Source organism: Brienomyrus brachyistius, chromosome 13, assembly GCF_023856365.1.
Source record: "Brienomyrus brachyistius isolate T26 chromosome 13, BBRACH_0.4, whole genome shotgun sequence".
NCBI lineage: Eukaryota > Metazoa > Chordata > Actinopteri > Osteoglossiformes > Mormyridae > Brienomyrus > Brienomyrus brachyistius.
In genome coordinates, this window is record NC_064545.1 from 721,926 (window position 1) to 738,682 (window position 16,757).

Genomic DNA, 16,757 nt, shown 5'->3' on the forward strand with positions numbered 1-16,757 from the left:
CCCCTGTCTATCACTGCCTCAACTGGTTTCGCCGTGTCAGTCAAGGCTGCCAGGAATAGGTACTCTAGTGCTTTCTAGTGCAAATCGTGAATCGAGACTCTAACACTTGTCACTTGTCAGCCTCAGAAGTAGCTGTTTATTTTCCCTTTTTTATTTTTCCCCGCTCATATAGTAAATATAGATGGTTTTGATTTTAATGCTTTATTTATTTCATAACAAAACTGTGCCAAGAGAGGAGCCCTTTCATTAAATTTTTAGCTAGTTGAAATTTAAAGTGTTTAAATCTTTCGTATTTATTTTCAAATACATTTCATGGTAGCCCACTGTTTGCCTAACTTGCTCACTGTGTCCTAGTTAATTTGTCACCCATAGCAGCCGAACGCCGTCGCCAGCATCTTGCAGAGACCCAGCTATCTGGATGACAGTCGGACGGTTTTGTGTGACTGAGAACCATTTCCCCCCACATGCCATGTGACCTGTGTTACGTTTTAACACTGTTTTTCCTGGGGTCAAACCACTACGGACAATAGGGGTCCTAGACTTTAAACGTGATAGCAGGAAGACTCTTTGTGCTGCCATTCAATGGGTCCTTTCTGTTTCCTCTGTGCTGACTGAATGGCTCTGGGCTCACGCCTGTTAGACACGGATTTGCGGCAGCCGTCGTGGACAGAACTGTAAAGTGAGTACTGCTTTTTTTGGAGAAGCAGGGATGAAGATGCAGAAAAACCGTGGATAGGCGCAACCAACCCCCCCCCCCCCCCCCTCCCCGCACAAACACAGCGACGTCATGTGATGGTCACCAGCCTTTTGAAGCAAAGGCTCATGGGAAAATGATTGGAATGAACCGTGCCTGCTGGAGAGAGACAGTGTGGTGCCCTAGACTTTACACTTAGATGTTGTAGTAACATTGTGGTTATCAAGCAGATGCTTTTCTCAACGTACAATTGAGGAAGCAGGATCGGCCATGGAGCGATTGTGGTTAAGGGCTTTGCTCAAGGGCCCAACAGTGAAATCGCACTGCTAGCCACAGGATGTAAACCTGCAGCCTTCCGATCATGGGTGCAGCATCCTAATCCAGAGACCCACACAAGAGCCCAGCCTGGAATTTGCATTGAGCATCTTGTACTTGGGAATGTAGACCATCTCTGAATGTTTGGGATGCTCTGGAGGGATGTCATAATCGCGCAAAGCCACCATGACCACCCGTATACTTAACCCGTATCCTAATACTTTGCATGTAATTAGTTTTGTTTGAAATAAAATTTCATTTAAAGATATGTTTCATTTTTTTAACCAACTTCTTTGCAAATGTGTATATAGCTGCCGATGTGCTGGAAATCTGCACCGGTTAAGACTACTAAATAACTGTGATGTTCCCCAAACTGGGAAATTTACCCATAAGAATTACGGCCACCGCCACTGATGCAAATGTGCATGCAGTGTGTAATTTCTCATACCGCGATGGTGGGAGGTCCCTGACTGGTCCCACATGTTTCCTGTTGTTAAATTCTGAAGCATTTCCTCCCGCAATAACATACTTTAGATAAAAGCAACTTTGCTGCGGCTATAATATATAACTCTAATCACCATGGTTTATAGTAAGATGCGCAGTTCAGACATTAATATAATTAAGGACACTTAAAGGCAGTATTATGCTTAATTAAGGCTGAGCCCAAACCGACCAACCAGGCAGAGCTGCTGTTTTATGTGGATTTTGGTGCAGGAAGGCCACACACAAGTGCCTGAGTGCAATGTGGACAAGCATGCACCAAAATGACAAGTGTTTGCCTTTTGGGCCAGATGTGTGCGATGTGCCCCCATATTTGCTCTTCAAAGGAGGTGGTGTCACACTCTTCCTCAGCAGACAGTTCTGCTCGTGCATGAATTTATTTGATTTGGACTATTTAAATATTGTTTTCCTCTACAGTTACGCTTATCCTTCTGGGTTGCGGGGGGTCCAGAGCCTATCCTGGAAGCTATGGGCACGAGGCAGGGAACAACCCGGGATGAGGGTGCCACACTCACACACCATTCACTCCTACAGGCAAGTTAGTGACTCCAATTAGCCTCAGCACGTCTTTGGACTGAGTACCCAGAGGGAATCCCACGACGACATGCGGAGAACATGCAAACTCCACACACGTGGAGACTCGAACCTGGGTCCCAGAGGTGTGAGGCAACATTGCTAACCACTGCACTACCACACCGCTCCACAGTTCTGTTCTAAAAATGAAGGATTACCTGATCAAGGAAATTCCCCCCCAACACTCCGTTTGCCATGTTACCCATTATGAGATTTCATGCTCTTAAAGGAGGAGGAGTGGAGATTAACCGTATCATGTTACCAATGAAAGCAGAGAAGCTATGATATTGACTGAAAAATGCAGGAACACGACAAACGGCCATATGCTTTCAGTTTGCGCTTTGTCTCCTGCAGATAGCCAGAGAGCTTTGAAGTGTGGATTGGCACAGTAGGGTGATAGCCTCTCTTAGAGAGAAGATGCTAAAATGCTAACCATGAGGAGAACACAAGGTACCTTGTTATGAATACAGCTGCACAGAGTGGGGAAAAAAAGCTAATCCAATGATATTCTACATTTGTTCCAGAGCATTTATATGCTTTGAACATTTTTTAATGTGCAGATAAGTGGGTTCTTTTTCTTAGAGTATCTTAAAACTTCAAAGCAGATCCACGGAGTAATACCAGTGATCGGAATATGCCTGTGTTTGGTGGCTCGAAGCATGAAACGAAAGAAAAAGGAATTAAGGCTAATTGCTGTGGCGGGCTTTTATGCGCTGTGAGGACAGCACTAATAAAGCAGCACGATAATTGTTACATTCCTTAACTGAGTAAAGGGAATCAAAAGTGCTAAAGATTGAATCTTGCTAGTTTAATGGGATTTGTGGTTTCGTGAAGTTTTGCGTAGCCAGGGTGATGTGTATCCCATCTTTCCAGTTTTGGGTCTGTTGATGATATAGGAAGGTTCCCCCCACCACCTTTTTATAGATTTATAGATGCATGGATGCACCTCTGGAGTTCAAAGTCAAAGTAAACTTTATTGTCATCTCTGCTATATACTGTGCAGGTACATAGAGAGACGAGATGACGTGACGTGGCTCCAGTTTTTTTTCAGTGCAGACGAGAGAAAGACGTAACAAATTGGTGGGGTTAAGGACCTTGTCCATGGGCCCATAGACAGGAGACTGTCTTGCTGATGTTGGATTGTGAACTGGAAATGTTCCGATCACCAGCATAGTTACACCAAGGACTAAGGGCCTCGCTCAAACACCCAATGCTAGGATGGATGGATAGATGATAGTGCAGGATTCTGGGAACTCTGAGCATAAGGGTAATGTGGACACATTTCACTCATGCCGGTTGCCGTGAAAATGTCCTCATCATTGTCTCTAGCATGATGAGTCTGATATCACAATAAGGAGAATGTGACATATCGATAAGAGATGGTACTCGGGGTTGGCACGATATTGCAATGCCTAGTGACATTGCCTCACACCTCTGGAACCAGGATTCGAGTCTCCAGCCCAGGTCTATGTGTGTAAAGTTTGCATGATCTTGTCATGGGGTTTCTTCTAAGTTCTCCAACCCCCCACAATCCAAAAACATGCTAAGGTGAGTTAGAATTGCCAAATATTGTGTATGTACACATGTGATGGACTGGCACCCCCTTCAAGGCTTTTCTTTGCATTGTGCCCAATGGCTCCAGGCCCCCACAACCATGAATAGGACAGGCAGGTTTAGGAAATGGGTCTGACACAATCAGAGATGGCTAGTTCCGGTCCAGAAAGTAAAAATCCAGAGTAAGATTTTGTTTCAACCAACCAGTAGAGTACTCTGTGACTGCCACTCGCTCAAATGGTTGGGTAAAACCTTTGATACAATATTGTTTTTTATTTATTTATAAAGGTCTTCTCTAAAATATGATTGCAGATGTACTCAAATTTGGTATTTTGAGAGGCAATCTGACATACAGGTGTTTTTACTCTGTGGAGAGCAAGTGGATGTATCAATGAACGTTTCACCAAATGTTAGCATTCATTGCTGCAGATTGCCCCATGAAAGCTGTTTTTATCAGAAAAAATAATCAGTCTGCTAACAACATGAAACATCTAGCAACATGAAAACATACGTGAAGTAGTAAATTATGAAACGGAGCCTGAGCCCTTAACCACAGTGACCTAGAAATTTCAGTTTAAAATGTTCAGGGATTTTTTTTATAGGTTAACATAATGGGCAAACAAAATCATACGATGACAAGCTTCCAATACAGGCTAAATGCTCTTGGATTTGGCTGATCTGTGTTAACAGTCCATATCCCCTGGTTCTGAAAGCTGAGGATTTGAACTCATGCCCTTGTTCCAGTGAAGTGCAACTGAATTTGGCCAGAAAAAAAAGAAGCAAGTGAATCTACTTTTTGTTTACCAACATAAACATTTATATCTGAAAAATACAGCTCATACCACAAATGTAAGCAGATTTATGACCCATGAGGCAAGATGCGAAGAACTAACGTTTGCACCTTCGTCCTCAGTGTTCGGCATGAACCCCATGCAGTACTGTATCACTATACACCTACCCATGAAATAAATGTGAATTCATTGTATCTCTTTTTGAACAAATTCCAAGGAAGGCCCAGGGGGAAAATTGCCTTTGTTAGAGTGCCCTGATTCACTTGATGACTTTTTGTATGTGGAATCGCAATCGGGTAGGACAGGTGGAGAGGGACACGCTAGGTGGACACACAGACCCCTGCAAACCTCGACATTCACTGTGTCACCTCAAATAAAGGGCGACATCTCCATTCGTAACAGATCTACATGGTGCCATGGACTAGGACATATAAAAAGTTTCCCAAACTGCAGGCAAAAAAAAAAAGTGGAGGTTTTCTTTTTAGAGCAGGAAGAGAAAAGAGCAACCAAAAGTTTCATTGGTTTTCGGTAAATCATTGGCTTCTTTCTTTTCTGTAACATCAAAGGCGTCTCCTCCTCTTTGATGTCGCAGCAAGCTCTTTAAGGTACAGCATGAATGGGGAGATGTCAGGCTGTAAGGTGCCAGTGCAGGGGCTGAAGATGAAAGCAGAACAGAGGGGTAATGAAGGTCCGACAAGCCGGCGGGCCGTAGCTAACAGGCCACACTTTTAACCGGGCCGCCAATCCAACCGGTGCGCCAATTTGTTTCCTACATATTTAACGGCCGTCACCGGAATCTGGAGAACGCAGCCCATTGGCCAGCTTCCTTGATTGCCATTGGGCGCTGGTGTTCGGCCCGGTTCCTGAAGGTCCTTGATGTGGCTGCAGACATTTTTGCTGTTTCACGCGAAGTGCTTTTTAAATTAGCCACATGGCTCAATGCTCGTCAACAAGTAATAATAATGATGGTCATGATTATTAATAATGATAATTTACTTCTTGTTTTAGGAGAATGGTTTTGTCTTTATTTTATACAAAAGAATGCATTTGATTTTTATAAGTATATGCTGCTCTTTATATTTAAATAAAGATCAGCATTAGGTTATTATATATTAGATATGAAATTGGATCATTTTCTCCACCCTTTGTATTGGGCCAAAGATGAATCAGAAAGATACATCCATGTTACTCTTATATTAGTCCATATAATAATACATGATTATCTTCCTGTTAATTGGAACCTGTGAAATGTCTGATTTCATGTGTATTTTTAAAGGGAAATAGGAAGTTGAGTCTGACTTAGGCCATGCAGTGAAGGTCTTAGCTGTGACCTTGGGCCCAGGCAGAGCAAACTGGCACCTTATACTGGTCTCTCGCAGTTCCTGGGGACACGCGGATTCCCTGCCTTTTCTGAGTGCTTTGTACGCTATTATCACATCTGTGCTTTTCATCCTTCCTCTGGGGCTTCTGGCTGCCTAAAAAGCCCCCCCCCCCCTTCCGAAAAAGGGAGCCAGCAGCGATATGGCCACATCGCATTTTCCCCCATGTTGCAAAGCGCAACAATTAACTTTCCAGTGATTGCTGGTAACACAATAGCCTGCCTGGTTTCTATCAAGCGCTGTCAGAGGGTGCAGCTGCGACTCCACCGTAATGTCGTTGGCCTCTAGTTAGGCTCATATCTGCTGCCCTTTGCAAACATCAAATGAAATTACGACCATGTAAAGCAGGGAAGGGTCCCAATGACTATCAGAACCGTTGCCTTTTAGATGCTTTTAAAGGGTGAAAAGGCGAGGGAACAGATGCACTGAAAGGAAAGAAAGACAGGCTACTTGCTATTCTGTGATGTGGCCTATTTTCTATAGCAGCGATGCTCTTTTATCTGCAACTAAATAGCACGTGGTCATGGCTGATTGTAGGGCCCCTACTGGTATTAATCAGTGTCCATACTAATGAGTCCAGCAGCCAGCTGAACAGATGCAGGAAGGCGCTGAGCGATAGCAGCTCTGCCCAGCTGCAGACCGACGCTGGATTGTGCCCCTGGTTATCTGGAAGGGGCCTGGTGTTTGCAGCTCTTCTCATACATGGCCGGTGAGAGACGGGCAAAGTAATGTGTCATAATGAACAGAACAGCAGTCAGAACAAGGCTTTCTGCACAGCTGCATTATGGGTAAGCATACTGTGGCAGATTCAGGGGGCCCAGCGCTTTACAGGAACCCTTCAGCACGTAAATTATATGTAAAATTTTGTCAGGGGGCCAGAATGTGTAGCTACACCCCCGCTTATAGATTTGGGATTTATTTTCCAGTTCTGTCACAGGTACATGACTGATAAGGAATCCAAACCTTTACCAAGATGGTGGTCCCTGTGGAACAAAAAAAAAATCAGGTTTTAATTACTCCAGTTGTGACCATCTGGATGCCACTTAGAGATAATGCTGATAGATATTTTCCCTAGAAAATATCTGGTGTCTCCTTATTTAGAGGAAAAATGTGGATGTCTACTTTGTTTTGAAAATCACTCGATTAACAACATTTATCGCACACGCGTCAGGCAAGTCAAATGCTAATTCCGACACTCCATTGCTTATCACCAGTGAGATTTCCTTTCCTTTGTAGCATTATCTCAACACAAGCGATGTCTGGTCACTGAAAAGCTCATAAATCATAACTAGTACATCTCCACCTCATTAGAGAGCCCAGTGTCATGGAGTCCTAATGAACGACACTGCATGTGTTTTTAATATAATGAAATGAAAGATGCATATGGTTGGAATGGGAAGGGTGGGGTGACATTTATTGGCTTGTCACACCCTTGGGACTTCTAATGAGCCCAGATGGGTTGAGAGATTGCCTCAATATGAAGTAAACCACATTTTAGGGAACATTTTCCCCACGTTGGGTGCAGGATCTGCACTGCATATGTTCGGTGGGAAAAGAGAAGCAGATCTCCCTGTGAAAGCCAGTCTTCCGCTCCATCTTTCCCCAGGGACGTTCCTGAAGACCTATCTCACATGTTCGACGTGGGCTGGTAGAAAATCAAGCCTTTTTTTTCCTTTCGCCTTCCTCTTCATTGCTGCACATTTGTGCGAGATAAACACTGGCTGCGGTTGAGAAGCTCCCCTAGATGCCTGTCAGCCGGCGCTCTAGGTGTTGGAGCTCAACAGGCAGCTTGTTACCGCGTCAAACTCCATGATGGAGAAGGAGAGGTGTGCTGATTGCCCCCCGCACTGACTCTACAAAACAGGAGCGGAACGGCAGACTGTAAGTGAGCTGTGGAGCCTATCTGGTGATGCTGTAGTCTATCCAAAGCATTATGTTTATTAATCACTTCAACACGTTAGTCACACACTGCACTAGGTAGGGTAGCTGTGGGGATGGTGTGTGGCTCAGTGGTTCAGGATGCTCTGCCTGTGATCAGGGTGTCACTGGTTCAAGTCCCACGACTGGAAGAATGATTTCATTTTGTTGAGCCTCTAAGCAAAGCCCTTAATACCCAACTGGGACTGTCTGACCCAACTTTTACTCAAAAATGTCACTTTAGATAAAGAGAGAGGGGTAAGGAGCATGTACTGATTATAGCATGTTGCTGCACCCACCACATGACAAACCACCTCAGGGATGAGAATCTGAGTGCAGTGGCTGATACTTCAGCACCACACTAGTCTAAATGGAACAGTGTGACTTTTTCCAGTGGCTGGAGTGCCAACCCTGGCACCAACCCCCAAATCTTTCCCTGTAAGTTGGAGGACCTACTTGTAGAGCTGTATGTAGATTAATCTCATACCCAGGATGAAGCAAATGCAGGTTAAGGGCCTGGCGCAAGGGTCCAACAGAGGAGAATCACTCTGGGTATTTAGGGGATTTGAACCAGTGACCTTCCCAGTTGCTGGCACAGAGCCCCAATCTCAGGGCCACCACTCTGTCCCCTTTAGATAAAAGCGTCTGCAAAATAAAATGTAGATGTCTCACCCTGTCCTGGTGAACATCGATGAATGCCTTCAAATTATAAAACCATCATAAAAATATGAAGGATATTTCTCGCAGCAGGCTTTCCCCCATCAGGTGCCTTTTTCTGTTAACGCCCTTTTTTAATTCTACCAAGGATCTGAAGCTTGACCAGGCCTGGTTTTCCAATGGATGACCCAGAACCAAGAGTGGAGCCAACTTTTAAGGTAATTAGAAGTACAATTTTGTATCTTGTTATATGCACCAAAGGTTTACAGTTTAAAAGCCTGACTACAGTTAATAAAAAAAAAAAAAGCTATAAGCATCTGTGGGATTTTGTAGACTTGATGGCGTATCTCCAGACTGAGAGTTCAAAGGGGGCGCAGACGCCAAGCGCTGTGTGTGATTGGATGAAAGGGGGCGCTTGTCTTTGCTCTTGGTGGGTGTGATGGACAGAGACCCGGTCTCCCTGCGCTCTGCCCCCGCTCACTGATCCCACTGGCCCTTAATCTGGGCTTCACAATGGCACCGTTAATCCACGACTTTCAAGGGCTGTACATTATTTTTTTTTCCAACCTCGGGTCGGCAGCACCATTGACGGCATGAAGGTAAATCAGTGGCACGCTGGCGGAATGCAGGCAGATTTAAAAGAATCCATTTTCAAATGAATTTCCACAAAAACGAAACAGTCCTAAATTTACATCACTTGAAAGCGATTTTGTGCAATAAGAGGCACGCACACACACACACACACACACACACATTCAGAGCAAACGCTGTGTGCGTGACTGAATATAAAGTCATTATTTTGAGGACAGTATTACCATATTCTCCGCAGAGGATGGTGGTGAATGCAAGACGATCCAGGTCTAGCCATATTTATATAGTACACATTTATTTGAACAAAACGGACTGGAAGATGGCAGGTCCAAACAGCCCCGTGCCGTCGGCTTGGTGCCTGAGATGCTATCAGACGGCAGCCCCTATATCAAATGAGGGGTCCGGAACTGCCACGCATTAAGCGCAACCTAATACCGATTGCTGTCTTTGCTTCTAATATTGGCAGACAATGCGGATGGACTTCTGCCACGCTGTACTGCCAGAAGTTAGGTGTCACCGGGCCGGAATGCGTTTTTATCTCTCTCCAGGAATTTCAGTGGCGTCTTCCAATACTGCATTCTTGTTGTTTTAAAATGTATCTCTCCGTGAGTAACGCACTGGAGAATGTTCTAGATCGCAAATAGATTGTATCAGTGTTATTGTTTTGTTTGGTCCCGGAGACCAGCTAAATATATCGTGGCCAAACAGCTGTGAGTGTGTAATGGGCGATCGAGGCCGATGGGCATTTCAGGGACCAAACGGTCGAGTGGGCAGTGAGCGGCATTAGCCGATCGCTCGGGATTTTAGACCCGTCCACTGGACGAGGCTGCCTCAGCAACAGAGGATCCATCCTGTGCTGGTGTCCCGCTTTCGCCCCCCCCCCCACCGTTATCCACGACATGTTCTTCATTACAGCTTTTGAAGGGTGTCTTCTTAATCGTGTGTGTGTGTGTGTGGGGGGGGGGGGCAATAATCTAATCACAGAACACGGGCTGGTGTTGAAAAAAATACACAGTCCAAAAAAAGCCCTCAGATAACATTTTATTTTTCAGATGAAAGAAAGCAGGAAGAGGAAATGGCAAACAGAATGACCTGCATTTCCACTGATGTGCGTTTGATGAGCTCTTTTAAGATTTCATCAGAAACGCTGCATGCTGGATACAGACCCCTAAAGGCCAACCAATTATTTTTGCCTGTTTTTCTCTCACTTTCTGATGTCTGACTTCCACCCCTTTTCAGCTCTGTTTGTTCCCAGGTAGCCTGACTGCTTATTTAAGCTGACAGAGAATGACAATGTGCTGCCAGGAATTCTTCATGGACTCATATAAATAAATTCACCTACAAAATTCTGGTGTTCGTAACCACTTATTTTTCAGTTGCATATATACATTTCAATTGGAAATCAAAAATTTATTAAGTCGTGCTTTTGTGCTCTTTAAACGGTTGGGTAAGTGAAGCGAAGGTAATCTGGAAGTTTCAGTAAACATAATAGCCCCCCCAAGTGGTGGTTTCCAGGCATTGCCATTGACTCGCTCGTTTCCTGGTGCTATATAGTGACAGTAAAGCGGTATTAGTTAGCCTTTTGTGCAAATCCATGGTTATTACAGTTCAAAGTGAATAGTGAACAATGATACTGATATATCACCTTGGGGATAATTCTCTTTTTGCCAAATTCTATTGGTTTACATGGTGCTTAATGACTATTTAAAGGAAATGTAGTTTGAGTCAGTGTGGACAAAGCAATTTCTGTGTTCATAGTCCAAAAAATGGGGAATATGACTCATCTGGCTTAAACACACTCACTTTCTTCAATGACACGACTTAAAAGATCCTGTGTGTAATTAATCATCTAACTATTTCAGATGCTGTTTTTTCAGTCCACGTTCCAGATCATTCTGTGAACTCCTGCACTGCTAGCTCCTTCAGGGAGAGTGTTGACACCAGACCCCTCTCAGCGTCCCTCACCTGGGAAAGCTCCTCCTGCAGGTGGGCGATGGGCTGGCCCAGCTGATAGCCGAGATCCACCAGTGTGGCCAGCAGGGGGCAGCGGTACCTGTCGAGACCGTAGCGACGGACCAGAGGCATGACTTGTTGGCCAGTTTCGAAAGCACGGGCGGGCTCGTCCAGGTCGCGTTGGCAGACCATGATGGCGCACAGCGTAGGCACCAGGAGGCAGGGCGAGTGCTGTGTGAGCTTCTCCTGCAGGTCGAGAACATGCAGAAGTTTCTCAAGTGCTTGGCTGTACTGCCCACCCCGCAGGCAACTATGGGCCAGCCGCAGCTCCGGCCTGGTGAAGAAGTCGAGGAAGACGGGCGACTTCCGGATGCAGCGGATGGCGTACAGCTGTGCCAGGTAATCTCTGAAGGCCACACGGCGCTCAGTGATGCTCTCCTCGGCGAAGTTGCCCGTAAGCCTCTTCCTGGGAAGTCCCACATCCTCTAACTCCTCGCTGAAGTCCTGCAGCAGCCGCTGGTGCAGACGCTCAAAGTCGCTGTAGCGCCTCTCGATGAAGACCTGCTTGGAGTCGTAGCTGCCCGACTTGATTAAGACGATCTGGTACACCTGTGTGGGGAAATGCCAGGCCGCAGTGTTCGTAAGTGCTACGTTTCACGGTATTCTAACATCTGATGCTGGACGATTTTACTGGGGTGCAATTGTTCCCCCTACTGGCCAGATGGAAGTGCTACATGAAGATATTAAGTTTAGTAAAATCAAATTATGTTGTAAAAAAAGTTTAGTTAGTCACGTCAATGTGTAATAATTAACTGGTTGGGCCCACTCACCTTGGGAGAAGAGTCTAGAATCACCTATGTGGATGATTTATGTACTGTTTCTTTTCATTCGTTTTGCTTGAAAGTTAAGTACTAATTAAAGCGGCGTGTTCGGCTCTGTGGGCCTGCAGAGTGATTTCACCATTTCACCCTTAAGTCTGCTTGCCTCAGGGACTGTCTGACCTGGCCTTCTCAGCTGTACATCACTATATAAAAGCGTTTGCCGAATAAATGTAGATACTTAGGCAAGGCTGGCCCAAGCAAAATTTTATTGAACCCCTACAGTTCATATATTCCTATCATTGTGGGGACCCTCCATTGATTTCCATGGGCACAACCCTAATCCTAACTATAATAACCCTAACCCTAACCCAACCCTAACATTAACCACAGGCAACCAAACAAAATACAAGACTGATTGCAGTCACAGATTTTTTTTTTATTGAGGTCTATAGTGCAGGGACCTGAATAATGTCCACAAGAGCTAAAAAATAACAGGTTTTACCGTGTCGTAGGGACATTCGGTCCCCACAATGTGGTAAATAACAAAAACGCAAACACACACACACACAGTTTAGTTCATTATACCTACAGCTGGCCCTGAACACTGTGTATGCAGGGTTGATATCACGAGGGGGCATACATGGGCCAATCCCCAAATGAGCCATCATGTCCCACAATGCCATCCACCATTGTTTTAAATAAAGGCACACATCCTAAAACAAATAATACTGGTCTCTCCCCGGGGATGTGGCTACAGGTCATCTGCCTACCCAACATCCCCCTGACAAACATCTTTTACCATTGCCACCCACCCTCCCCCACCCCATGGAAATCTTGGCCCTGCCCATCGGATTTGTTCTGGCGCCAGCACTGCATGTACGTGTCACTCACCAGCACTGCATGTACGTGTCACTCACCAGCACTGCCTGTACGTGTCACTCACCAGCACTGCATGTACGTGTCACTCACCAGCACTGCATGTACGTGTCACTCACCAGCACTGCATGTACGTGTCACTCACCACATATTTGGACAAACTCTGCTCCACTGTGCGGGACGAGGGTACGTCGAAAAGCAGCTTGACTGGCTTACGTCCAGATTTCAGGGCCCGCCAGTGCTGCTGCAGCTCCCTGGTGGTCATGGCGGAGCTGGACCCTGGACTGGGCTCTGCGTGGAGCACACACACCATGCTTAGCTGCATATGCCTCTCCATCACTCCTGCCTTAGCCTTAACTCTGAAGCTGATTCACTGACCCACAGTGACAGTGCCATCACAGCCCTGTGATAGACAACAGCCTGGATCCTTCCTGTCTGCGATGTGAGGATGAGACTGGGTGAACCGGGCTGACAGGGTACCGTCCTGATAGTCAGGTAAGCCCCCTCTTTGGGCTGACCACTCTGCCATCCTGACTAAATAAATAAACAAGCAGTGAGGTCAGACAAGACAATTAAGAAAAAATACTGATTTCTTAATCAATGGGAAAACAATATACATAATTAATATCAGTCTTAATACGTCAACTCTCCACTAAACAGCTTTCAGCAAATCGTCAGGCAATCTTATAATCTTCACTATTATAAAACCATAAATACTTTACCAAATAGTTTTGTTTGCAGTCTTCACAAGTTATGATTTTGCTGTGCTTGAATTGAGGAAAAACTGTTTTCTGTTTACGCTTATTAACGATTACCTTCCTTTGTACAGTCCAAACGAAAAACTGGACTTCCTCCAGCCATGTTTGCAATGTTTTTCACGAAAAGGGGAAGTGTTTAACTTGACGCCCGCACCAGCTTTGTTTTCGCGGCCGAAGATCTAAATCCGGAACCTCATGTGATATTTTAAAAATACGGTCACAACAATAAGTGCTCGAAAAGCACTTACGCATTAAGTGGCTGTCAGGACACCTGCCCCCGCGCTCAGCCCGTCATTCTTTAATTTCCCGGTCTCGAATTATCATGGGGGCGAACTGACTGAATCTGACATGCTACCGAGTCCCGTATTGCAAACTGCGGATGGGAGGAGATTTGCTACTGAGGAAGTGAAACAGTTTAGCAATAGGGGAGCACTTTTTTGATTCTTAAATTATTGTTTAAATAATACTGATTAAATATTTTGGGTAACTTTTTTGTAAGAGCTACACCTTGTATAAATCAAATGTTTAAAGAAACATATGTGATTACACCAGTTCCGTGCAGAGACTTTTCGAGAGGCAGGTGCTCGACTGGGGGAGGGGGTGGGATCTCGGTAAAATTTGTCGACCGAGGAGAGTACCCTTCGAGAATCTTTGAATGATCGGTGATCTAAAAGGTGCGCTCGGGACCTCAAAAACGGAGGGGCACTTTCAAAAGTGGCAGGTGCCAGTTAGTGGCCATTAACTGTCTTCCATTAATGCCTTCCTTAAAACCACATGCAGAACTAGAAAACCAGTACATTAACATAGCGGTAGAACATTTACACGAGATGATTTTGACTCCCGTGGAACTGTGAGAGTAAATTCTGAGCTGTACCGTTGTTTTTTTCCCCGGAACTCTGCAATAGGACATATACAGTATTGGAAACTGGGGATACTTGTAACGTTTCGTACATTTTTGTACCTCGGAGCTCCTTGAAAGAATCGCATTCAAATTTTGAGACATTTACTGCCACCTAGTGGTAGAGTAAGGTATAGCCCCCCCCCCATCACTGCCTCTGGCCCAGCTGTAAATTGCGTTTTTGCCGTGCCGCCGTTGCTAATGCATCACGAAGAAACCGTGTGTTTAGTTGCATATTGATGTAGTAAGACTTGAAAACTTAGAATGTGCCCTTTCAATGTTAATCAAGCCTCAATCCACTTTTTGACCAGTGCAAGGCTTATTATGTAAGTTTACTGAGGCCTTCTGAGCATTGTGTACTACTGTATTAGGGCCACATTTCTCATTTACCTCGTGAGGACAGAAGTCAGTTTGCTGAGCAAAACATTTTGATAATGAGGCTGCTGTTGTGGCTAACTCAGAAGAATTTGTTACCCAAATTTACAACTGAAGTTAATCGTCTTCCGTTGTTTTTACATGGTCTTCATTTTACATCATTTATTAACTTAACCGTTTTCGTTATTAATATTATTTTAGACATATGTTTGTTATTAATAATATCTTTCTGAACAGTTGTTTGTTATTAACAATATCGTTACTATTGAATATACAGCCAGGTAGCACTACTTACCTTGCAGGTCCATTGAAGTAACCCTATCCGATAGCGGTGTGTGGAGGCGCGCTCCCGGTGACGCTCAGGCTGCGCACCTTGACGGCGTTCTCCCTATTGACAGCTGGCTTTGTGCTGGGTGACAAAAGCTTCTAATGACACTCTTCAGAAACAAGTGCGGTCGATTTATGTCCCCTCTGGCGCCTCTTTTCTCTGGTAAGTGCTTTGAAAGGAATATGAGAGAATAGGTTTTGAGGGGTGCGATTAGCGGTGATTAGGGAGCGAGCGCTCGGGCATGCAGCGGATAGCAGTTTTTGTCCCTCTTCTTGTATTCGGTAATGACTTTTTGATCTTAAAACATTAAAAGCTGTAACTGCAGAATAATGTCTTTGTCGTGGACTATCTCACGCGTACACACTGAGTGCCACTGCGCAGGTTACAAAATGAAAGGAAAATGTTTCTGTTTCGGCCGATTCATATATGGATATTTTTATGAATTAGTTGTTATCTTTGCAGCACTGTGCCGGAATGATAACTCTTTACAGCATTTGCCCTCTTTGTTTAGAATTTGGTTTTGCTCATGTAAATCACGATCGGTTTATCTTATCATTATCGTATCATCATTTTTGTTGCCCGTTCTTATAAAGCGTCAGTACTTTAGCCTTCCTGGGTCATTCTTGCGTCTTATTAAAATATAGCAACTTGCTAATATATTCAGAATTTAACTTCCTTTAATGCATTTTCAGCTGTTAAATTCAGTTTACTGCTGTAGAAAAAATATTCTAATCAGTGAGATTTGCCTAAAAACTAACTGACTTCCCCCGTTTTAACCATAGCCCATGTTACTGCACCATGAGATTCAGGCATTTACATCCTTTTTTCTAGTTTGTTAATGTGTAGCCTTATGTCTTATCTTTAGGATGATGGTATCTGATCCAGGATGATTGGGGCGGGGGGGGGGGGGGGTGGGGGTGGGGATTTCAACCAATCAGAGCACGGGACACTCAATGCGGCATCGCTGTGTTTTTTTCCACATGTTGCTTAAAAACCCTTGGGAAAAATGAAGCATGATATTCTTATTCTTCGTTGAGCTGCTGCCACCGTATCTGTAAGCTGTTGGTCGTTCCCGTTCCATGTTCAGCCCGTCAGTCACCTAGGCATTATGTAAAATAACAGTGGTTATTTAATGCAGACCTGAGTAGCATTAAACAGTCTGAACACTTCGGTTCCACTCCTGAAGCGGGCGGCGGTATTATTTTTCTAGATCCGTATCGCATTCCCTGTAGATATGTTATGTGTATGTGTTTTGTTCTGATTTAAATGATCCAAATGTAGTTTCAATTTGTGGCCTCGTGTTGAGTAAATATCGGTATCTGAATCCTCTGGATGACTATAGAGTTTTACTGGTTCTCATCTATCGCTATTTTTTGTTACCCGTTCCTCACATTGTCTCCAGTTTCAGACCTGTAGTTATTTCTGTAGCTCTTCTCTAACTTCGTCTCCTTTTAAAATGTGTCTTAGTGTTTTTTTTTTTTTGGGGGGGGGGGGAGCGGATTTCACACTTAAATGTGTATAGAACCTTCCATAAATACCACTGAGTGATCTTTGATTAGGCACGCGGTAGTTAATATTGCCCCTTATTTACAGGTGTAGGAATGGTAATACAGTCAGAGTCAAGACTTAAAATGCTGTTTTTTAATATTAACAAATGTTAATTTTGATTAAAAACTTTTTTTGTGTCTTCCTGTTGCCTTCATATTACAAAGAGGCGGTGATGCTCTGCTCTGCACCAGTCCGTCAGTCACATATTCCTACTCTCCCTGGGGTCCC

The 16,757-nt window shown here is 44.5% G+C and overlaps 1 protein-coding gene across 4 annotated transcripts; it reads right to left on the reverse strand.

Moving 5' to 3' along the window:
- Nucleotides 1-9,999: 9,999 nt before the first annotated feature.
- On the reverse strand, nt 10,000-15,084 carry snx20 (sorting nexin 20). 4 transcript variants are annotated; one of them, XM_048973543.1, is made up of 4 exons: nt 14,949-15,084; nt 13,001-13,156; nt 12,768-12,913; nt 10,000-11,534 (listed from the first exon to the last, which is right to left on the reverse strand). In XM_048973543.1, exons 1-4 carry the CDS (start codon nt 14,959-14,961, stop codon nt 10,863-10,865), a joined length of 987 nt encoding a protein of 328 aa, XP_048829500.1. In that variant the 5' UTR covers nt 14,962-15,084; the 3' UTR covers nt 10,000-10,862. The 4 variants fall into 4 exon arrangements, with proteins under 4 accessions (XP_048829500.1, XP_048829499.1, XP_048829501.1 ...); XM_048973542.1 differs by lacking the exon at nt 14,949-15,084 and adding an exon at nt 13,438-13,906; XM_048973544.1 differs by lacking the exon at nt 14,949-15,084 and adding an exon at nt 13,629-13,904.
- Nucleotides 15,085-16,757: the final 1,673 nt, after the last annotated feature.